Source organism: Aulostomus chinensis, chromosome 10, assembly GCF_037954235.1.
Source record: "Aulostomus chinensis isolate RoL2024-O1b breed Wild chromosome 10, RoL_Achi_v1.0, whole genome shotgun sequence".
NCBI lineage: Eukaryota > Metazoa > Chordata > Actinopteri > Syngnathiformes > Aulostomidae > Aulostomus > Aulostomus chinensis.
The window spans coordinates 6,056,944-6,081,167 of record NC_141329.1 but is presented as its reverse complement, the minus strand read 5'-3'; the positions used below and the strand labels follow the sequence as shown (position 1 = coordinate 6,081,167).

Genomic DNA, 24,224 nt, shown 5'->3' with positions numbered 1-24,224 from the left:
TACATGCTTTTATGTGGAAGCTGGTAAACAAATTCTCAAAGGCCATTATATTGTGTGTGTATAAAGGATTTAAAATAACCCAAGATCATAAAACATTCACAAAAACACACACTGCATTTACTGTAATACTCTATGGTGGCGAGAACAGCTGTGACGCTCCTTTTGAATTCTTATGAGAAGCAAAACAAGAATTATAACCACTGCAATGCTCACCATAGAGACTCGTGGTTAAAACGAAGGAAAAAAAAACCAGCTGCTCAGCACTAACAATAATCATATGGTAACATGATGTTCAGTTTATTTTATTTGAAAATGAACAATCACAAATTAATTGCCGCTGTGAGACATAAAAGATCGTTCAAAAAGAAATCTAAATATTAGAATTGTATAACAGTAGCAAGAGTGCTTTTCATTTCTGATTAATTTGTTCTTGTTTTCTTTTTTGGTTGTTTTTTTCACTCTGGAAATATTGCAGCATGTGTTCTGGTAAACAACAAAGTAGTACAGTTCTCCTCAGTTATACCCCTGAAACTGTATAGTATGTGGTTAGATGACAAGATGATTTATCGTACTTCCAGAAACCCTACCATTAGTCATAAAAATGTATATACTGTCATACATGATTATACATCTGTCTGAAGGTGTTTACTACAGAAAATAGTTCCCTTACTGGTGATGTGGGATGAAAAGGATCAGTGTACAGGGTCTAAACCAACAGCTGTCTATCCGCCACTTTGCATTGGGTGCTTTAGATTGTGAAAAGTCTCACAGAGCTGAAATGATGTATCGCTCTCTGCAGAAAATGTCACATCATTCACAGTTATGAACATACAGAGTGCGAATACACAAAGTGTGGACTGCAGAAGGTCTGGGTGGAAGTATGTACGATCTGAGGATACTTTGCTTTCACATGCCTACGAAACTGAAACATTTCACACAGCTAGCTAAAAATACACAGTTTTCTTTCTGTGTGTGTGTGTGTGTGTGTGTGTGTGTGTGTGTGTGTGTGTGTGTGTGTGTGTTTTGTGTGTGTGTGTTTTACTCCACACCCAACTCTGAGCTCAGCTGAAACTTGAAGCGGAGGGAGGGACATCCGGGAACATAGCGGGTGGAAACTCCTCCCAAACTTAGGAGGAGTTTCTGAGGATATAAAAGTGGTGGTGGAGCAGCGTAGACCTAACTTGACTTGACTCTGAACACAGGTATCAAGCTGAGTACGGTGGATCTGAGTTGAATCTGCTCTCTTGGACAAAAGGGTACAGCATGTCCGAAATGCTTGACGACATCTTCACAAAGGTGAGTCAATGTTTAGGAATTTACCGCATTGTTTTATTTCCATAAAGTTGGAGAAGGATTTCTCTGGAGCAAAGCTCCCGTGGGAATATTAGGTTTGTTCCTTTGAATATTCAATTTAATTTCTTTTTGTATTACTGATTTGATAGTTTACTTCTATTGAAGTAGAGATTAGGCTTCAGAGGAATGGTTCAGTTTGAAGTTTAAAGTTATTCAAGTCTTCGCTGGGTTGTTTGTGTCTTGAATTCCTGTACTGTCTTCCAGTATCAGAATGTACATAAGAAGGAGTCGCAAAGTGCAAACATCTAATTGTCCTCTGTATTTTTTCTCAACAGAAGATAAGTGTGTAGTCACATTTAATACAATTTTTTGACATTTTTTAAGATTTGGAAGATTTTTAAGTAGGAATCTATACTGCAGAGTTCGTCATTTATTGCAGAAAACATTTCAAAGGCCCATTAATTGTATATATTGTTCCTTAATGTGCAGTATTATCTGTTCATCAATTATTTCCTTCATCTGTCTGTAACAGAACTTTCTGAACCTGGCCCTGGATGATGCCTTGCTCACAAAACAGTCCCTACTCAAAGTCCCAGACCAGATTCGGCTCAACAGGTCAACCTCCTTCTTTCCCCCCCCTTCCCCCCTTGCCTCATCAAGCCACAGTCTGAGCACCGAACATGTAAACGACGATGACAGCAGCAGCTCTATCTGGTCGTCCAACATCTGGAGCCAGGCTTCTGTCTCCAAACAAAAACAGCTCCCCTTCCGACCTGACCGTTCCATGAGCCTGACTGAGTCCAGCAGCGCCCTGCTTTCCTCTTTCGGACACTTGAAGAACCTGGAAGCTTTTCCCTCAAGCCCCACCACCACTGTGGCTCCCCCACCGGGCTTTCCGCCTTCATCTGCCCTCCCACCCCAGGTGCCCCCAATGCTGTCTTCTAACCGCTACAAGACTGAGCTGTGCCGTGGCTTCCAGGAAACTGGCAGCTGCAAGTATGGCAGTAAGTGCCAGTTTGCTCATGGTGAGGCAGAGCTGCGTGGACTGTACCGCCACCCCAAGTACAAAACAGAGCCCTGCAGAACCTTCTACAATTTCGGCTACTGCCCATATGGATCACGCTGCCACTTCATTCATGAGGAAAAAATCAGTGGAGGTCCTCTATCATCTGCCAAATTCCAGCGTCAACCCACTGCCACAGCAACCAGTGGTCAGAATCCACGCCACCAACTCCGCCAGAGTGTCAGCTTTGCAGGGTTCCTGGGTTCTTCACGCACCTCACCTCCTCCATCATTCCCTTCATCCTTCACTGATCCTAACATGGGCTTTAGCCGGGCTCCCTCCGTCTCTCCACCTCCTGCAGATCTCATCTCCCCTGTGTTTGGTGACACAATGCAGCGAGAGGCAGCAGCATTCCAGTTTGGCAACCATCAGACCCGTGCCAGCACTGGAGACATCCATAACATTCCTCTCATTCTGGAGCCAAAGGCTTCCCGCTGTGTCTGTGGCCATGGAAATGACTTTTCTACTTTAAACAGCAGCAAAACCTTCGCCAGGATGGACGACGGGAACCACCAGGACAACAGTGGGATGTTTGGCAGTGCTGGAGGCCAAGGGGGATTCATGAAGCCTGCTGGACTCCAGCGCTTCTCATCAGAGGACTCCCTGGAGGACAGCTACAGCAGCAGCGGTGGCTCCAGTGGAACTGAGTCCCCAACTTTTGATGGCTCAGCCACCAAGAGGCTCATTGTGTTTGAACGTCTGTCCCTGTCTGACTGAGTGGATCCAAAGGGAAAATACCAAGGAGAACTGACACCTTGTTAATTGTGTCTGAACCAGAACTGATTAGGACAAGTCATCTAAGACACCATAACACTTAATGTTCTTAATTCATGTTGCCAAAATTGGAGCTTGTCTTTGACAAATTACACATACTAAGATGATTCTAGTACCCAGGTGTTATCAGAATCTATTTTAATACTTAGAATATAGCCCATTAGACCTTTGTATGTGGTCTTCCATAGCTCATCTAAGGATCAGGACAGTACCAGTTGCTCTGGTTTGTAGCAATACATCTGTAGTGATCAAAATAACTTATCAGTAGTGATCATGATTAATTCCCGTGCCTTAACCCCCCCCCCCCCCCCCCCGCAGCCTCAGAGGCTCATCAGCCTCAGTACCAAGAACAGTGTCTTTGATTCAATGATGCCATTTTATCTGTGAAATGCACTTTACAGCAAATTCAAATGGGAGAAACTGTCAACTCTCCCAGTAGCATTCAACCAAAACTTCATACTTCACTTAGTGTGCATGTGCTTTTGTGTATATATGCCTGTGTGCTTGTGTGTGTGTGTGTGTGTGTGTGTGTGTGTGTGGGTGTGGGTGCATAAACTCATTTTCCTGAGACCTGGGGTGCTAGCAAATTAAAGTGCTAAAAGATCAAAGTTTGCCTACAGAAAAACAAAAACATGTATTTCAGCTAGTTTAGATCTTGTGTCCTGACCCACTTAACATTTTGTAATCTTTGCTGGTTTGTTAACTGCACCCCATCTTCTCTGGTCCCCTGTCTGTCTGACAACCTGGTTCAGGGACTTTAACACCGCAGTATTCCTTTTGGTTATCCGTTGCCTAGCATTGTTTAACTTAAACTAATATATTTATTATGATATTTATTTCTGTATAAAGAAAAAATGTATTTTGTATTTTATTTATAAAGAATTATTTCAACGTCTGTGAAATACCAATGTGAGAAAAAGCAGTAAAAAAGAGAATCTTATATTTTTAATTGCCTTAAAGCAACTAAATAAATTTCTGAATAAGGAAATGAATGTATGCTGTTTTTGACTCATCGACTCGCATTTGTTTTTTGATGAGCTTTGGTTTCTTACGTAGGCTCTTACATAACTTCTATTAATAGTTTCCCACACACACTCAAGCAGACATATGAACTTTTAGAGACTCTTTTTTTTAAAAACTAAAGTGACATTTATAGACAAAATCAGATATCACAATATTTTTGACCAGATTTCTCAATATCAATACAATCTTGTTAGACTGACTATTGGTGCCTTCCAAAAGTATGCACAAATGAGATTTTTGATTATCGTCAGTAAAGTGGATGTGATGGTTATGTGAGTAAAGGCTCATAATAAAACCACAAGAGCGGTCTGGAAAGTTCAGGAAATATCTTCAGTATTCTCAGCTGTAATGCAGCCTTTAAGTAAAAGACAACACTCATACAGTACTATATAACACTTCAAAAATATCCTAAATCAAACGCATTAATGGCTCAAGCCCTAGTGTGATGACAAATACATTAACTAGATGTTGCCTGGTAGTTGTGAGTCAATAAAGTACATTTCAGTACCAATACTCGTGTTTCTGTTCTATCAGGAATGTAGCCGTTGCAAACTGAACCACACATCAATTCTATTCTGCTCCATCCCTTATAATTCATTTCAGACCTGATAAACAAACTGCATTTGAGCGCCTATCCTCCATTGCCCTCCCCGACTGTGTTTTGCAGCATACACTGGCTGTGTTATGTATACAGTTGTGTGGTTGTGCATACACACATTATCACACAACTTTTCTCTTCTAGGTAAAAATCTGTAAGGTGTTGAGGAATACAGTGAAGCCCGAGGGAATGACACCCTGCACTGGATGTCCTTGACATATCACGCTCCCTTGAGTTCATCAGTATAAAGCTGAGCCGGCTGTAAATGATTTAAAACTAAACATCCACCCAAAAAGCCTGGTTCAGATAACAGTGAAAGCCAGGTGCAAAATTCCATATTCATAGTGCTGCTGTAGAAAAAGTGGGATTTCACAATCAGACTCAGTTCCTGAGAAATCTAAAACTATGAGCATCCAAGGCGGGGATGAATGTCATGACATCATTGATGACGGCAGTCAGAACAGCACTTCCTAAGTTTGAAGTAATTGTCACTGCCACTTTAGTCAGAATTTACACAGAAATGTTGCTGTTTTTTTTTTTTTATTGTTCCTTTTAATTCATTTATAACAAAAAAAAAAAGAAAAGAAAAAAACTATAAGGTGTTTAATTACTATGTTGGGAAAAAATGGCTTTTTTTAAAATTACTTTCAGGACTTGATGTAAAAGGGGGGGGTTATATATTTTTGCCTCATTAGGAAAGCACGTGGCTAAAGTGAGCAAAGCATTGATTATAAGGCTTTTTTTTGTCTTTTGTTAAGATTTAACTGGAACTATGAAGACAGATGCATACCACCACTGATTCCAACATCCCTGCCTCCTTCACTGGTATAAATCATCATCTCCACCTATAATTCAAGTGTCTCTCATCTGGAAACATTCATCCGGCTGAGATCCAATAAGGAAGAATGGAAGAGAAAATCCCCTAAATCTGGATCAATCTAGTTAATGTATCAAGTACGAATCAGAGCCTTAATCATTACCAAAAGGAGCCTGTACAACATGTGTTGCAAATTTAACTGTCAACAATTCAGAGAGTAGTTAAACATGATTCAGCTTGGAATGATGAGGTATTGTGTTATTCAAAATCTGTTTTTGGACCATATTGTGGAAAGAAATTATAGGGCTGAACATTTTCTACTTCACTGGAAATCTTCAGCTGCTTTCTTTTAGCAGTTGTTAACCCATTTGTCCGCCGCTGCTTCCGGAACTGACTCACCTATGTCCAGAGAAACCTAAGGGGATGTTGGATTGTGTAAGACATTTATGACTTAAGCACCACCCTAGGATACAAGGCACCACCCTAGGGTACAAAGCTGCAGTCTATAAACACAAACTGGATACATTAAAAATACATGCTTGCGAGTCTAGTAATACAGTATTTAAGAAACCATCAAGAAAAAGCACTCTTTTTGATAAATATTCTTTACTGTGCATAATCACAGATTTCTTTTTCTCCTCTGTTAAGTTGGATCTATTGATTGGGACATTTGAGATATTTTTACTCACTTTTTTAGAGGTAATTGTGCCTCCTGAAATACACATCTGACAATTTTTTTTTGCTGCCTCAGTCTTTTTCTATATAAACTACTTTGTGCTGATACCTCATAGCACCCTACGGGGTTTTAGTGTAGGTGTTAAATATGAGTTCCATTAATTGTCAGAGTACTCTTATGACCCTGGCCAACGTTTATTTAAAGCCATGAAACTTGGCAGGTGTGTAGTTGATAGCAAAATGAGTCATAAGCGTATTATGACCTATTACTATTGACTACTCATGTAATACTGACGTCTGGGTACTCACATGTCAGAACATCAACATGGTGACAGGTGTCGGGTTGATGTGACCTCTCTAGTCTTCAGTTTCAATACTTAAGTGGTAAACACAAAAAGGTGTAAGTACAAAATCCACGAGCGCTCAAAAAGTCTGCTCATTTTTATTTAACCTCTAACACAAAGAAAAACTGGGGACGCTGTTCTAAGTTTATATGCATTAATTTCCCATGTGTTAGAGTAAAATACAGCTGAAGCACTCTTGACATGAATATGAATTATACACACCACAATCATGATTTTTAAAAGCTGCGCTGAAGTGTAACTCAGCTATGACTACTGCTGCTGCTTTGTCTTTACTAAGTTTAAACTTTGTTCCGCTTTAGAGCAATGGCAGGATGTGTTGCTATGGTGATGGACAATGACCACAAAGTGTAAACAGTGAAGACAAAAAGAAGGGATCAGTATGTATTTGTGAATTCAGAAATATTAACTTCATCGCCTGTTCTATGATATCAGACTGGATGAAGTTCACAAAACCGCAAATGTCTTACCTGAAAAACACGACAGAATTAAAACCAAAGGAAAGTTAGATGCATATATGTTTCCTGAAAGAGTTCCCTGAATATGCATGGCTTCTGTACAGCTTAAAAATTAAAAGAAATTTCTTGAATAGACTTTAATGTCACTTCACAACACATTAACAAGGAAGTAGGCTTCTAAGACTGGAGAAAGTGGAGTAAAAGGTGTGCCTTTTTTACCGTACGCTTGTATTTTTGAAGAGTATTTAGATTCTATGAATACTTTCTTCTATCTCGTATCACTTCTCAACCACCTGATCCAACCATTGAACCAGATCATTACAAGAGTTAACACCACCCTCTGTAGGGCTGTTAATGATCAACCACAAAGCCCCTGATGTCAAAACTCTTTACCCATGTCACCTGACCCTCAGCACTGCACACACAACACACGTACACACACCTTAGGGATAAAGTTCAAAACTGGGTGAAGAACTCTTATCGTATTATTTTGTCTAAAGATTAGAACAGAGAAAGTCTCCTCCAAAGAGACTGAAGCAGTTCCAGCAAAAGGTCCTGATGATTGCAAACAGCCAAGTGAACATACTCTACAGACACAAGTCATTAGGAGTAGAACAGGTGAGACAGAAACTGAATTACAAGGGAAGCACAAGAAGGATTTGTTCAACGTAATAAAACAATGAAAGAGATGGAACTTGTGGGGAAATCGTTTAAGTGATGGAGAACATGAATTTGTCCCTGTCAGCGGATGAGAGGAAGCATTCCTTGTAGCAATCTTCTCTGACTCCTCTGCTTGTCAGGCCAGTTCTATTGCGAAGTTTCGACCTGGGGCGATCAAAAAAATAGGATTGGTAGATTGTCTAAGACAACACACACAGTCACATTCCAATACCTATATAATGTGCTGCATATGCCGGGGTTTTTTTTGTTTCGTGTGTGTGTGTGTGTGTGTGTGCGTGCGTGCATGTGTGTGTGTGTGTGTGTGAGTGTGTGTGTGTACGTGCTTCTGTTTGTACAGTCAACCACAGTCAGGTTTCAGCTTTGATTTTCCTACAGCTCCGTAAATCCACCACCTACCTCTTTCTCTGTCATAATTTGCAGATTAAGCATTGTGGTTAAGTAATCATTCAAGCCCAAACTTTCGACAGACGCTCAGAGAACAATAAAGTACATTATGTAAGTTCGTCTTGACGAACTAGGTCATTGGAAAGCACTAGCCTACCCTTTTTTTCCCTGTGAAAAGATGAATAACCAAGGGGTTAATGCACCTTGGAATACATAGAAAATACTCATCTGAGCTTTGTGCTGTACTCCCCCTAAATCATCCCTTTGCTGCAGGTTGAATAAGGCTTCTGGAAAAAGGAGACAGACTTAAATGTGCGCTTGAAAGATGCCACTCTTATGTAGAAACATCTAACAACATATGTTTGATTCTTCTTGTTTGATTTCACATTCATTTAAAGCTGCATTATTCCATGTTTAAAACATTATGAACTAAGCCTCTCCACTAAGTATTTAGTGCACTGATAATGGATTAAAGTTGACCTAAACCAAAAATTCCAGACCTTTAAAGTGACAAATCACAATTTCCAACGTATCTTGACAAATGGACACATGGAAAATTTTGGACTTGGATCATTTGGAAATGATCTGCCAGGAATAATCTCTGCACTGATCTTTTAGCTACACAGTTGATGGCTAATTTGGGAGGTGGAGTAATCCAAAGAAATTAAGAAGAAATAGCAGTGTCAGTAAGCATGATTTGGAAGGGAAGGAAGGAGGAAATATTTGAGCAGTGACATCACAGCACCAGAGTGGAAGTGCTGTCCTTTTTTAGCCATGTTCTCTCCCTCTGCGACATTCCTCAGCTACAGAACTACCCCTCCTCCTGCTCTCTTTTCCTCCGACCTCACTTGTGCGCCAGCCCCGTCGCTGTGACGCAAACACAGGGAACAGGGGGAGGGGACTTGACGGAGCAGGAGGGAGAGAAGTGTTGGTTAACGATAGGAGGGAAACGGCAGAAAAATTCCCTGAACTCCCCCCACTCTGAGTGCTTCAGACCACTTCTCCTTTCCTTTTGCTCCGCTCTTCCTCTCTCAAATGTACTTTCACTAGCGAGTGCGATTTGGCACTGGAAGTATAGACTAAGTGCTCTATTTCCAATTCAGAAGAAAAACATCCATGAGGTTACACAAATCTCCTTCCCTGTGCTCTCGGAAATGCCTCAGAGGAGCGTTTATGAATTCAATATAAAAATACTTTTACCTCAGCCAAGAAGGTACTGCAATGTGATCACCAGAGGTGGTTAATTTGTCTGTCTTCAGGCAGCATAACTCCAAAATTTTTAGATAGATTTTGATCATATGTCTTGAAAAAAAATGATGAAATTTCAAAACTGATCTGGATCTAATGATGTCATGGGGGGGGGGCAGAGGTACACCCTCTCCACATGCCCTCTTTATTTTCAACTGCTTCTTTCCTGATGAAACAGGTTTATGCCCCTATAAAAAACAAAAAAAACAAAAAAAACCCTACTGGGCTGATTTTTACAGAACTTGGAGGATGTTTGACACATGGCCCAAGAGGGGGCCCATAACATTTTGAGGTAAATTCAAAATGTATTAAATTGGGATTGGGGTATTGGTCTCCAAGAGGCCAGAAGTGCACCTCTGAACTAACAGACAGGGTACACAGTGAGAGTACACAACTGTCCTCTCAAAGGGTATTGCCCCAGTGACAAGCTTTGTAACATTTTAGGGAGACACAGATTCACTTATTTTGGAGTGTGAGGGTGTATCTTTGAGGATGCTATCAATTTTGGATAGCTGAATTTTTCAGAAGCTTTCATATCTGTTATGTGTCCTGATTGCTTTTATGCACTGTGACATTTTGGTGTTTCACTGGCGAGAATAATAGTTTGAGGATAATTGTACTTTTCCGCCAACATCCATGAATTAAAGGCAAATGACAGGATCGTGTTGTTGTTATGTTCCGTTCATTATGTATTACTTTGTTTACTAGAGTTAACTCACTTTTTCATCGCAAGGATGGGACCAGTGGACCCTGTGTAAGAACACAGTTGAAATATAGCACATTTAAACCAGGAAATATCAAATGGACCTTGGCAGAGGTTTATGCTCCTCTACTAGGTAAAAGTTTGTCATCTTCTCTATTTTGCAGAAGCAGAAGTGAATCTAGATGAGTCTGGACAAACTGCAAAGATGCAGATACCAGAAACAAGATTTATACACGCACAGACAAATGCAGATATTTGACTTTCCTGGGGTCTGTGGTTCTCTACTTTTGGGAGCGGGTTCTCAAAAAACCTTCAGACTAAATGTTTTCAATGTGATTGATGTCAATAAAGAAGCCAAACTAAAAAAAAAATTTAAAAAAATTTTCAACAGCATAAACTGCTTGAGGTTTTTATCTCCTTTTTCTTTTCATTACATTTTGCTGAGTGAGTGAAAAGTGCAACCTAACTGTATGATAATTGCCTCTCCCACTTTATTACCAGAACTAGATGAGCTTAATGATCTGATACTTTGAACCAGATCAACAGATGAAACCTTTTTCTTAAAACAATGAATGAATTAAATGATAGAACTTTTTTTTTCAATTTAAAACTGATATTTTCACCTACTGCAGATATCAATGCACTACATCAGTATGTTATCAGTTCAATTCCTCTGGATTTGCTTTCAAACAAAGCAAACTTCCCTTTCCAAAAAAAAGTAGTTTTTAATTATAATTCTGTGACGAGTCACAGTCGTAGTTCAGACACCACACATGAACCTGTAGATAGGGGTAATAATTGTATCCTGGGTTAAACAGAGACCCACAATTTCATTGGGCAGAAGCTTTTGTCCAAAGTGACGGACAACACAAGCAAGAATTTAGACTGGAAGGAAAGCCGTTATGTCCTCCTAAATGTTTTACGTAGCGCTCTTGGGATATGATGTTATAATAATGGTGGTAACACTGTCTTGAATCACGTTTAAAATTCTAAACAGCTTTGAATGGGACTCAAACACCTTCTTTTGTTAAGAATTAGATGATTTGTTTAACCCCTCCGCTCCATCCTTGTGCAAACATCCACACTAGCCACTACTAGCTCCATAGCATTGGTCACTGAACAGCAGTATGTGTAAGGTCCTACTGGCTCAAAAGGTTTCCATATGTTTATGTTTATTCAGTGGGTTATTTTTCAAAATTTGTCGATCTTTAGTTAAAAAATCATACATAGATCTTTACTTATAGGTTTTGATTGTCTTATTTGTTTGATCTAAACTCATAGATAATACAAATATTTCAATCTTAGCTCCACTCCTTTTCTCTGCCAGTCGTTACTCATGCATTTCCACAAATATACAAGTATACAACCGAATCAGACAGTTAAATGTGCCCCCGGCAGAATTGTCAGACACTTATAAATTGTAGCTGTGGTCTGATCTTTTGCATTACGGTGTTGGGCAGAAGAAGAAAGCCCCCTCAGGCAGTTTCACATCTGTTTGTGTTATTAAAGCAGATCTTTCACAATAGGTCCGTACATGTTCCCTGCCCTCTTCCTGTTCACACTAACACTGCACACTTCTCCTTTTAGACTTCACACTTCCTGTTTTTATGTCCTTCTCTTTAAATGGTATGAAAATAAATTAGCACTATGTCAGTGTATTTATTAAGTACAGATGTGTTAGAGCACACAGAAAAGCAGCTTTCTATGCTAAAGGCTAAATACCAGCTGGGGGGAGGCCTTGCTAAACTACACTAGACTGTACAGTAGAAAAGTCAATTACCGTGATAAAATTAAAAAGCTGGCAATTAAAGGAGTACCAGTAGTATATAATACTAACACATGGGTGGGAAAAGGGCAGTAACTACTCCCTCGTAGAGAATTACCACCAGTTTGCAACTCTGTGAATTGTTGTCGCATCTCATTGATTTGATCTTTAGGACAACAAATTCACTCTCATCACTGTCGTCACAGCTGTAATTAGTCAAAAAAGGCATACTGGCACTAATAAATGACAGACCACATTAGCTAGTTATTGGCTGTGTAGCACATATTTGCTAACACAACTTCCTTATAAGGTGATAACGTGTATGTGGTGTTGACCTTTCTACCTTCGCTGCAAGTGGTATGAAAAGTTAGCTACTTCGAAGATTAGAGTCACATTGAACAGCCTTGCTCAGCTGAATGTCAATGTGATCAAGCATCTCTTCTCAAGGGAAAGCTAATACCTTTTAACCTGTCAAATGGTGGGTTTAATTGGTGGATTCATCTCGTAATCAAATGCGCATTCAAGCAGCACACAAAGGTGAGTATCTCACTACACAAGGAACACATCTTTCATGTCTTTTACCAGCCATCAATTAGCCATTCATTTAGAAATGAAAAAAATAGCTCTTTAAATTAATTATGAATAAACACAAATCATTTATCAGAAAACAGTGATTTGTTAGTGTTACTCTCATAAACTGATTAACTGTCTTGAACACTTGAAAGTAACAGTATGTCCCCCTGTAAATAGTCATTATAATAGCATCTTTGTTTTTCAAATTGTCACCTGCAACAGGTCTTATTCATATTCACATAATCTCTGTGCGTATTACTTTCAAGATACTGTGATGTACGTTTTCATAAAGGACTCATTGCTGAGAGGGCAGGTTTTTTTTTTTAACCTCAGCTGCTTCTTTTCAGGGGGTATGTTATTTTAGGTCCAGTGCTTTAGTTTTACGCTAAAATCAGCAGTGGGCTTGTGGCTGCTTAGCCAATTCATGACACAGCACACACATCTTAGCCTGGGGGACAATAGGCCCCTCTGTGAGAAAGCACTCACACACATACACACATTGCTATGTTTAAACAGGTGGACTGAAAATGAAGTGGTTAGTGTGTGTGTGTGTGTGTGTGTGTGTGTGTGTGTGTGTGTGTGTGTGTGTGTGTGTGTGTGTGTGTGTGTGTGTGTGGTTATTGAAAGCAAAAGGAATGGATATTGAGTATGTGTGTTTAACTCTGGCCTCCCTCCCAGGAATACATAGTGACACCAGTGCACTGCAGAGGCCAGCAGAATTCCTTCTTATGAAAATAAGCATCATGGAAAATGAGAGAAGAGAACAGAAGAGAAGAGAAGAAAGCTGCAAGCAGCAAAAAGCAGGTTTCAGGGTGACTTAAGTTACTTCAGGTAGTTCAGCTCTGTTTGAAGGAGTGAGACATCAGTTTCATCATTAGAAAGCCAGCAGCAGCACAATAATTGCACACAAACTTGTACCATTTTTCATCAAAATGCTTTGGTAGACCTTTTTACAAACATAGACTGAAGTTAGGTACCAAGATTCCTGGTGATTGGCGCGGTGGTAGTAGATATAGTAGATAGTAAAGTGAAGCAGGAATGAGTACTAAAACCTGGAAATAAGTTAGCATTGCTGCACATCCGGTTCCCTCGTCTGAAATTAAATGGGTCTTCAGATATCATTTTGGTTTGTTCTACAATATAACAGGCAGCACGGTGGTGCAGTGGTCAGCACTGTCGCCTCACAGTAAGAAGGTTGTGGGTTGGAACCTCGGCTGGAGCACAGGATCTTTCTGTGTGGAGTCTCCATGTTCTCTCTGTGCCTGTGTGGGTTCTCTCTGGTACTCCAGCTTCCTCCCACAGTCCAAAGACATCAAGAGGGGACGAGGCTGATTGATACTCTAAACTGACTGTAGGTGTGACTGTGAGTGTGAATGGTTGTCTGTCTCTATGTGTTGGCCCTGTGATGGACTGGTGACCCGGCTAGCGTGAACCCCGCCTCTCGCCCGAAGGCTGCTGAGATAGACTGCCTCTGAGCATATTAGTCTGTGATAATCCAAAATCAAATGTAAAAATCCCATTTGTGATGGTAACTGACAAATTGACCAATAAAATAGGTCATCAATGCAACCTTCCACAGCTGATTTCACCATGGCCTTTTTTATGTCAGCAATTTTTTTGACCGATCATTTCCAATATGAATATAAATCTTCAACCTGAAAGACTACATACAGATTGGGATGGAATGGATAAACCAAAAAGGCAACAGGTTCTATTCATATTACTGTTTTATTATTATTATTATGAAAAGTAACCATCATGGTGGACCTTATTGTTCCTGGAGGCTTTTATTAATGGCACATTGAGCTGACTAGTGTGAGAAGGTTTAAATCTGAGCTGCAGCAGCAGAAATATAATTAAAAACCAGTGCAAACACAGCAGGGTTCTACATAGCACCTACTGACATATGCAATACCATGTCCAAAATATAGTTTAACAAAGTTAAATTAAATCTTTTTACACTGGTATATATACATTTCACTCTCAACATTGTTGTAACCCCATGTTTGCAGTTTGGTTTTGGGGGGTTCTGGTTTGGGATTACACTGTGTGTGTGTGTGTGTGTGTGTGTGTGTGTGTGTGTGTGTGTGTGTGTGTGTGTGTGTGTGTGTGTGTGTGTGTGTGTGTGTGTGTGTGTGTGTGCAGTAAACAGTAGATTTACAGCCTCACTCTAAAAATGTATCCAATTGCCATTCGACCTGTCTCCCACTGGAATGTGTCTAACTCTAACTCTGTTATCATTGCACAACAGCGGTAAGGAAATTACCATAACACTCCATCAAAACATACTGGTAAAGCAGTTGACCACATTTTGCATAATCATGCTGCTCATGATTGTGTGTTACATATGTTATGGAGCAATTATCCTCATACGTAGAACAGCAAAGCTTTTGGGAAGTGACTTGTTGTGTGAGGTAGTTTATAGGTATTGACCACCGTAAAAACAGGAAGCATAGAATCTGACAACGCTTGAAAGAGAGTTCAGTTACATTTTTTAAGAGGTGTGAGTTCTCCCTTCTGATTTTTTTCCCACTTAAATTGACCTTTTACTCTGGTTACTACCTAACCACTACTTGTATAACATTAAAGAAATAGTTCCCTAAAAATAAGAATTCAGACATTATTTACTCAACCCCCCAGGCTGATGGAAGTTCTGGTGAAGGATTTTATGACTAAAAACACTGCTGGTGTTCTGAAGGAAAATGTGTTGCAGTAATTTCTCAAACAAATGAAGTGTACAAATAAACATTAAATCATTTAGTGTCTCATTACTGCTCATTTGAAGTGTCATGAAGCCCCAACGTGATGCTGTGATTTTAGCCTCACTGCAGCCTAAAGCTCCAAGCCATTTCGCCATATTGCAAATGAAGCTAAAAACACAACATCAGTTATCAAGGCATCGGGACATTTAGTTTACTTCAGACAAGCAGGATGGACTGAAAAATGTCACCCGACCTATTACTACTACTACTACTACTACCGAGTACATAATGACAGAATTTTCAAGTTTGGGTAAACAATCCCTTTAAATTGATGACCCAAAAATCCACATTTTGGCAACTAGGGACACTCTTTTTGTCCTTTATTACATGCTGTTCTCAATTTACTGGTCATAAGTCTGGTTTCTGTCTGTGAGAGTGGCTTTAGTCAATACTCGCTCTCTCTCTCTCTCTCTCTCTAACACACACACACACACACACACACACACACACACACACACACACACACACACACACAGGCACACCATTTACCATGACCTAATGTTTGCATTACTCCAGCTAGAATACACCTCAGGAGACGTAGAGTCACATCACCTAGAGACAGTCTGTAACAACAAAAACTGATGAGCATATTTAATCATATTCGTCATCACTTTCAACCCCTTTCAAATTAAACACTTTAATCAACCATATCTGCCTATTCTTCTAGAAATGCTGGACTTTCTTTTCTAAATACGCTATTATTTCAGGAGCACATCACAGCACCTATTTTACATTCATTATTCATTGCATTGAATACAAGTTAGCAGCTAAAAAAACCTGCCATATCCTTGTGATACCAAAGACTCCAAATACTGTATATATCATTGATATGTGACCAACAGCCTGCATACAGTACCTGGAATTAAATTGATCAACAGTTTTTCTACTCTAATAAAGTGATTGAGGTGTGCACTTTTTAATATACATATTTTTAACTGAAATATTAATGAATGTGATACTATTCCATAGAACCTGTTGAAAGAAAACAGATATTATTAAGTGTATCTGAATTACACAATATGAATCTGAATCACACAATACGAGAACATTGGCAGGGTAATTTATGTAAGTCACATAAATTTAACAGACCTGCAAGCTGGTACAAAACAAGGAAAGTACTAGGAGGAAGTAGGCTAGAGACAACGCTCAACACAGCCATTTACAGCAAAACCCACAAACTGACACGCAGGGGATGCACGTACAGATGCAGGCGAACTCTTATCTACCAGACAAGACAAGTAGGTGAAGGAAAAACAAATGGAGAGAGCTACCAGCATTAAACCACAAGTTACCTGGAGACCAGTATGTAAATACATGAAAGTGGGAGATGTCATTTGTTATGAAGCACCAGATCCATCAATAACGCTCTGATCAAACATACTGATCAATATTATGAGCTGTTGCTTGGATACAGTTGGATGAGCGCAGTGTGAGAATATACAGACTGGGAATCATCTCTTGGCACATAGTCGGCTGGATGGAGACACACACACCCCACACACACACGCACGCACACACACACATACACACACACACATACACACACACACACACACACACACACACACACACACACACACACACACTCACACACCGGTGCTCACATTTAAACATCTGCCGCTAATAACATTAATCTACTACTCACACCAATGTCTTGTCACAAATAATGTATACACTGAATATTACAAAACAAAAGAAAACACAATGAGGCTGAAAATATAAACATGTCAAATTTTCCACAGCTGTCACCTCTGGAACCACTGTCAATACATTCTAACAGAAAAAGTTACCAGTAGTGCCAAACCTCTTCCTTCACTTTTCTCTTAACAGTCAGGTCAAAGACACACTCACCCTGAACTAGCCTTGAAGGAACATGGCAACCTTTTGGTAAATACACTGATTTTCCATCCTTCTCTGAGCCAGATATGAGGATAGATACCCCTCTCTCCTCTGTGAGTGCATTAGGGAGCTAGAGAGGAGCTGAAAGACAGTTAGCTTAGCACAATGAATAGTAGTGGATGGGCTTTGTAGTGTAGCTTGGTTGAAAGTCACCCAACATACCTTTCTCCAAATTGGTCTTTGCATGGATTAATAGAATTAGAACCTCAAAAATTGTCAGCAAATAAAACAAGAGTGGTTGGGGTGGCACAGTGGTGCAGTGGTCAGCACTGTCGCCTCACAGCAAGAAGGTTCCGAGTTCCAGTCCCAGCTCCGTGTCCCGGCTCGGGCATGGGATCTTTCTGTGTGGAGCCGGCATGTTCTCCCTGTGCCTGCTTGGGTTCTTTCTGGGTAATCTGGCTTCTTCCCACCATCCAAAGACATGCAATTGCATTTGTTGAAGTGTGGAAGTGCACCTGCCGCTGTGCTCATCGTGGTTGAATTTGTAAGAGGGGATGATGAGCAGGATGATTTCTTTGAGACACACCAAGATCCTGAACCTAATTTATCCGAAGAACAATACACAGCCAAGAAACAACAGGTTTTGCTCTGGCCACTATATTCATTGTGCATAGTAAATACTTAGTGGTCTCGGCTCCTTAAAAAAAACACAGGCTGTTTGAGGACGGACTGGTATCTATCTTTTTGGTGGGTTAAGGTTGAGGCAGTTTACTGTTTTACCCCCCAAAACATGCATGTTCCTTTACAATACACACATTGAGACCCCTCCAAGTTTTTTTTCTTACACATTAAAATATAAGTATATTCTTTTTCAAAGTTGCATGAACAACGGCAGTCATTGTTGTCAGTTGGTGCATGATTGCTCCATTTGTTGCTCAGTGTTTTCAAAAGCAGAATAAACATTAAATCAAATCGAAGAAGAATTATTGTGACTGCACAAGGGACCTCATTATCTGTGCACAACTACACCACGCAACCCGTTTCTTTCAAATATTCTGGATTTTGTTCACTTCAACTTTCAAATATTGGCTTCAGTGATTTAACAAAAATCCCTAAACTGCAGGTTTATAGGCTGTGAGTCATTCACAGACGTGTCTGTCATAAATGTAATTTCCAAAGAAACATGAACACCTGCCATCTTGTCATTATAACAATTTAATCTCATTCTAACTATCAAAGGACCTGCAGAGAAGAGAGACAAGAAGCATTCCTTTTGCTGTTAATTGCAAAGTTGGAAGTACTGACTCATTACTAAAAATTCTCACAAAAAAGTGCAATTTGATGTTATAAAATCATCTTCAGCATCCATGCATTTTCTGTACCACTTATCTGTTAAGGGTTGCGAGGCTGGAGCCTATCCCAGCTGACATTGGGCAAGAGGCGGGGTTCACCCTGGACGGGTCGCCAGTCCGTCACAGGGCCATCGGGAGCAATTAGAGGTTCAGTATCTTGCTCAAGGATGCTTCAACATGGTCAACCATGGGAAATGAGGATCGAACCAGTGGCCTTTCATTTGCTAGAGGGCCACTCTACCTCTGAGCCATGCCGTGCCTGTCAGCTCCGGCAGTTGTAGCTTATTTTCAGGACTGGAAGTGACAAATACCTTTGAAAATTTTACTAAGAAAAATGTCTGACACTGCAAATAAGTGCCATTTTTTTTCTCCTGTTTCTACCAGTTTCAACAAATAAATGTGTTGCAATGGCACCTCCGCATGATGTTGGTTCCACATTTGGAACTGTTTCAGTACCCAGGCAGCAGTCTGCGTTACAACTTTACGTAAATAATCAGGTTCCTCTATTGGTCTACTGTCAGAAAAGTAAGGTCATGACGAGAAAAAAAAAAAAAAAAACTTTCCAAGAAATAATCAAACTGATTTTTTTGATTGATTGATTTCAATGATAATGAGCAGCTCTGGTCATGAAAGACTTTTTAAGACAGGATTTTTTTTTTTATTCTTCATTGGCCACAAGATTATTTGGACAAAATGTTCAAATTACTGTTTGCTAAAAGTATTTGACATGCTCTCCCACACACACAGATCATTCACTCTCCCTTTCTGTCACCCTCAAATGTCAACACACACACACACACACACACACACACACACACACACACACACACACACGTTCTGTATAGTTGAATATTTTATAACACGATAAAAAACATGATCTTAAACAACTGTTTTTGCCTTATCTCTCTCCTCTTCTCTACCTCCTCGATATCTCTTACTTCCTGCTCCGTCTTCCTCAGCATGTTGTTGTTAGTGATATAAAACATCAAAACTCTGAATTCCTTCTCATTGCTCATAAATCTCAGCTTAAGTTTGATCCGAACACAGGCTGTGCAACTGGAGAATGAGATAAATTAGTGGAAATATCAGATCATATTCTTTGTATTTTAACCAACTCCTTGACGAAGCACATTTTAAAGATCTGTTTTGCCTTCTGGTTACTCACGAGGCTACCGGAAATCCACCGTGATAGACCATCGCTCTGATATTGGAACAAAGATTTGGCTGTTTGTTTTGTTTTGGGTTCAGGGGGATCTCCAGGAAGTGTTGCTTAACACACCGTTATGTGGCTGGCTTCCAGGGACGAGGGTTGTGTAAGTTTCCTGTCTGTGTGTTTAGTCACAGTCCTGGCTCCTTGCCGTGTCATTCTTTAGCTCTGTGTGTATCTCATTAAATTCATTTGTTTCATGTGTGTGTGTAGTAAAAATAGACATAAAACATGTTAGGCCCCAAGGTAACAGATGTAGATGGCGTTTCTCATGTCTTGATACAGAAACAAGAGTTAATCTTTATCAACTCAGAGAGGCTGATCACATCTGACACACTAATGGTGCAACAGCTCCTCCTACAGGCTAAACATTCAAACAGCAACACTGCCACATATATAAGTGACTCGGTGACAACATAACCTATGAAGATATTAATCAGCCATCTGACTGGCTGGATGTATTACTGTTATGTTTTTTAAAAGCCTTTCACAAGGTTATTGTACCAATCACACAACAGTCTACATACTTTATGCCTTATTTGGGTTTATTCATAATGTTTTCTCACCAAATAAATTGCGGACTTGGGCTGAACCACTTAAGGACATTAGGAATGTCTGAGTGCAGAGTGCATTTATTGCACCCAGCCTCATTAATATACAGTAGCCATGTCATTAAATAAAAGTATAGTCCACAAGTTTTACCAATGAATAAAAATTCACATTCAAATTTACATAATGTTCATGTATCCTGTTTTTGCAGGTAAATTTCTCTGCATTTCACAGTATATGGAGTTTTCTGAGTGATACTGAGGAAACTGAAAAGCACTCACACAGTGCACACCTCTGCCAAAGCAAGCTTTCAGCCCATGACACTTTTGAAAGCTGCAAGCAGCGATCAACGTGCCCTCACAACCCTGCGTACAATGGGGTGTGTGGCTGTTCCTCATAGTGTGAGTTTGATGAAAACTGGCCTCAAAGTTTTTGTTGTGTACCGCTGACAGACAGGCAGAGAGACAGCAATGACAACACAACCTCACTGGCAGAAGTAATGATAAATAACAGTTCATAACTGTTTATAAATGTATACTCAAACAGCAACTCTGCACCTGCTCAAATGTTGAGCTGCCTGATACGTTACACCAGGACTCACCAGAGGATTTACAACTTCCATCTGTGTTTTTGTGCTTACTCTCAGTTTCAGAGGGAGACAGGAAAGTTACACACTATGGCTTTAAATAAATCAAAATCACTATCGTGACACATTTTTGTCTTGGGTCTCACATTGTCGATTTAATCTTTATTCCAGCAGAGGGCACTGTAATAAACACACATATAATTAAGAAAAAATAGTTCTCTCACAGGAAAAGTGAAGAAACTTCCCTCCCTACATCCTGTCTACTTCCATGTACCCGCCAAGGAAGATGAACCGAGGACTTAGACCTGATATCACATTACACCACACTGAAACAGAATAAATGGACTGTCAAATGTTAAACCCATCAATTTAAAAGCAGAGGTGTCACTCTGCTGTTAGAACAGGCTCAACTCGTCTGAGATGCCGCTGATGTCAAGAATAGAGCCTGACTTATGCTTTGTGTGTTTATTCATCTCAGACATCCTGAATAGAGCTGACGTCAGATCTTTCAAGTCCTTTCACACCAAATCGAAGCATTTGTTGAGCATTCACTGTGCACAGTCACGTTGCTGTGGTGAAACAGGAAGGAACCTCCGAACACTGATACCACATAAGTTTCACGTTGTTTTAAATCTATTAAGGGAGGGCGTGTCAGTGTCATCAAATACTGATTGACTGCACCACGAAAATAATGTTCTCCAACTGCTCTTGGCTGTACAGTGCACTTTTTGTTGACCCCAGATGTCTGATGCAAACAAACAAACACAACATTTTGCCTCTTTCTCCCAAATGAGTGCTCTTCAAAGAAACCACTGATTTGACTCCTATTCCCCTCCCCCGTCCATCCTTTTACACCCCCCCACCCCAATCATTGTCTCCTTTTCCATGACAGTCTGGCTGAGGACATTTGTCACTGTTATCTTGTTTTTCAAACTCCTAGGTACCTCAGACTTGCTCTCCTTCTTCTTGCTTTCTAATTGAATCCACAGGAGTGAATTCCAGCGTGCAGGAGAGGGGGAGTAGGAGGGGATGATGTCAGAGGTCAGAGGTTAGGTTATGACCTTTGTCCTGCGAGTAGAACCCTACTGTGCAGCGTTTCTGGATTTGTGTCAGTGCATGTGTGCATGCGTGCATATGTGTGTGTGTGTGTGTGTGTGTGTGTGCAACAAGACTAAGTCAAAGTTTTTGTATATTAATATATAAATCAAAATTCCTGTGCAGCCAGTTTTGTCATATTCATATTGGTAGATACCATGAATTCATGCTTTTTCATATACTATTTTTATATAGTTTGACAATTCCTAAAATGTTTTTTTTTTAATATATAACTCATATTTAATTTCTACCGAAAAAAATGACAAATTTCAGAGTGCCATATCATAGACATCGCTCATGTTTGCTGCTTGCTGTAACTTGCCCAACTCTCCCCCAAAGCCTAAAATATCCTATAATGTACAAACCCAAAGTATCCTTGAAAGCACATCCAAATGCATACACACACAGACGAATGGGGCAGGAGGAACCATGTGAAAGAGAGGAGGGGGGTGAGGTGGAGGGTTAGGAGAAGGAAAGGAAAAGAGGAGCAGATGTTCAGCAGGTCTAGAGACCCCTCCTTCCCTTTCTTTATTATTTCACTGGTAATTGTGGGCTCTTATCGACAGAAGCATGTGCATGGCTGTGGAGGAATGACTTCACTTAATCTGGAGGATTTCAATTGACGGAAAGTGCGTGTGATTAAGACATTGACACACACGCACTGACCACCAGCAGAGCACCAACACGTCGGTTCACGCAGAGATGCTGCAATGTTTAATCTCTCTAAAGAAACCTATCTTCTGACTTCATCACTTCATCCTATCTCACGAAAAAAAAAAGTACAACAGCGGCACCCTGCTGCCTCGCTTTGGGCTACGCTGCCGTTGCAATGTCACCTCTGCAAATCTCTTCTAATGTCGAACAGATGCTGAATTAGTAAATGCAGTCTTAATGATCCAGCTAATTATTTCACTACAGGAAGATTATAAGAAAAAGCAGGGGAATGTGTCCCATGACACATCTGCATGTGGCTGGCTGATGTAGATAAAGCTCGTAGCAGATCCATTCTTAATGAAACAATCTCTGGTTCCGTCATATGCACACGCACACACACGCATGCGCGCGCACACGCACACACACACACACACACACACACATTTTCCCCTAAATAATCTTACCCCTTCCTCCCACTCTCACCCCCATCTCTTTCCTCAATCAGGCCTTTCTATCCCCACCATTCACCGTCCTCTGTTATTGCCTGTGTGTGTGTGTGTGTGTGTGTGTATGGGGGTAGTGTCACAGAAGGCGGGCCATTAGTTTGTTATTTGGTTCTGCAGCTCATTGAGCTCATTGTACTCCAAAGGTACCCTAGCCCAGCTGGATTCAACAAGAAGCAAAAACTTCTTTTCTCCTCCTTTCTCCTTCCTTCTCCCCTCCCCCTGTCCAACAGACAACCCCGCCTCCCCCAGTAATCCCCAACTCACCCAAAGGGATTTGTTTATAGAAGTAAACTCACCTTGCCAACCAAATAGCTTGTTTACAGTCAACATTTGTTTACCGAACCAAATCGACAGAAGGGTCTGCTTACCTCAAGGCACTTAAGTTGTTGACTTCTTGCTAATAGCTTGTTGTTCACTGTGGTGGTCTTAATCTGAGGGGAGGAGACAAACAAACCAGGACAACCTCCTAAGACTATGAACTAATTAGACCAGTGTTTTGAGGCAGAAAATAATTAGGTCCTGTTAACATGTGGTATAAATACACCAGTCATGCAAACATGAGTATACAACTTTGAATGCAGGTGTGAATGCGTTTGAATCTCGCAGACACATCCTGGGGGGACAGTCTTAAAACTTGTCTATATACTTGTAGTTCCTTGCACGTTAATGAAAAGAATTACCACTGACACACACATTTTCCATTTATTACCTAAAACTTGTCTATATACTTGAAGTTAGGCAGGACCACAAATCCCTGAATAATGCATACCTCCCATCACAATGGTTTCTTTGCCAAATACATTTAGTTCAGCAACAGTCAATTTCTAATTTTTAGTACAAGAGTCCTAAAATCTCGAAATAAGTTGAATGAAGTTAAAGTAAGTGGTAGTTAATTTCTGATTTCCTCATCTGAAAGTCATTGAGCTTTTTAAATGGGTTTTTCAGTTAATAAACTGAAATAAGGTTAGTTGTTAACACAACTTTTTGACATTTTAATTTTCAAAGGAATAAAACACATCAATAAACACTGCAGCTGGAATTTTGAAGTGCTGATCTTAAAGTACTGGCTGCTGACAACTGGCTGAACCAGACAAGGTTGGAAAAAAGGGAAGCCGCGCAAAGCTAGTCTTGGTGGCAAGAGTCAAACATAAAGATTTAAGGTCCCATAAACTATTGGTCACCTATTTTCTTTACTAATCCAAAATCTACTTTAAAAATGCACTCACTGTCTTTGGGTCATTGGATGCTAACCTCGGA

General features: G+C 40.2%; 1 protein-coding gene and 1 long non-coding RNA gene across 3 annotated transcripts in view; one reads left to right on the top strand and one right to left on the bottom strand.

Annotated features, from left to right (window-relative positions):
• Positions 1-1,191: 1,191 nt before the first annotated feature.
• LOC147254196 (uncharacterized) lies at positions 1,192-4,244 on the top strand. Its single transcript, XM_086215778.1, has 2 exons — positions 1,192-1,296; positions 1,826-4,244. The coding sequence occupies exons 1-2, from the start codon at positions 1,264-1,266 to the stop codon at positions 3,071-3,073; spliced, it is 1,281 nt and encodes a 426-aa protein (XP_086071904.1). The 5' UTR covers positions 1,192-1,263; the 3' UTR covers positions 3,074-4,244.
• Positions 4,245-6,700: 2,456 nt separating this feature from the next.
• Positions 6,701-24,224, bottom strand: part of LOC147254195 (uncharacterized) — a 21,653-nt gene continuing 4,129 nt past the window's right edge. For both annotated transcript variants that reach the window (XR_015118130.1, XR_015118129.1), the window contains exons 3-4: positions 23,336-23,398; positions 6,701-7,888 (exon numbers count right to left, since the gene is read on the bottom strand). This is a non-coding gene — a long non-coding RNA (uncharacterized LOC147254195). The remainder of the gene's footprint in view (positions 7,889-23,335; positions 23,399-24,224) is intronic.

What these genes read in the sequence shown, in the direction of transcription:
- LOC147254196 (XM_086215778.1), top strand. Translation starts at nt 1,264, where the DNA reads ATGTCCGAAATGCTTGACGACATCTTCACAAAG. An exon ending in TTGACGACATCTTCACAAAG is followed by an intron (nt 1,297 to 1,825) that starts GTGAGTCAATGT and finishes TGTCTGTAACAG; the next exon opens with AACTTTCTGAACCTGGCCCT.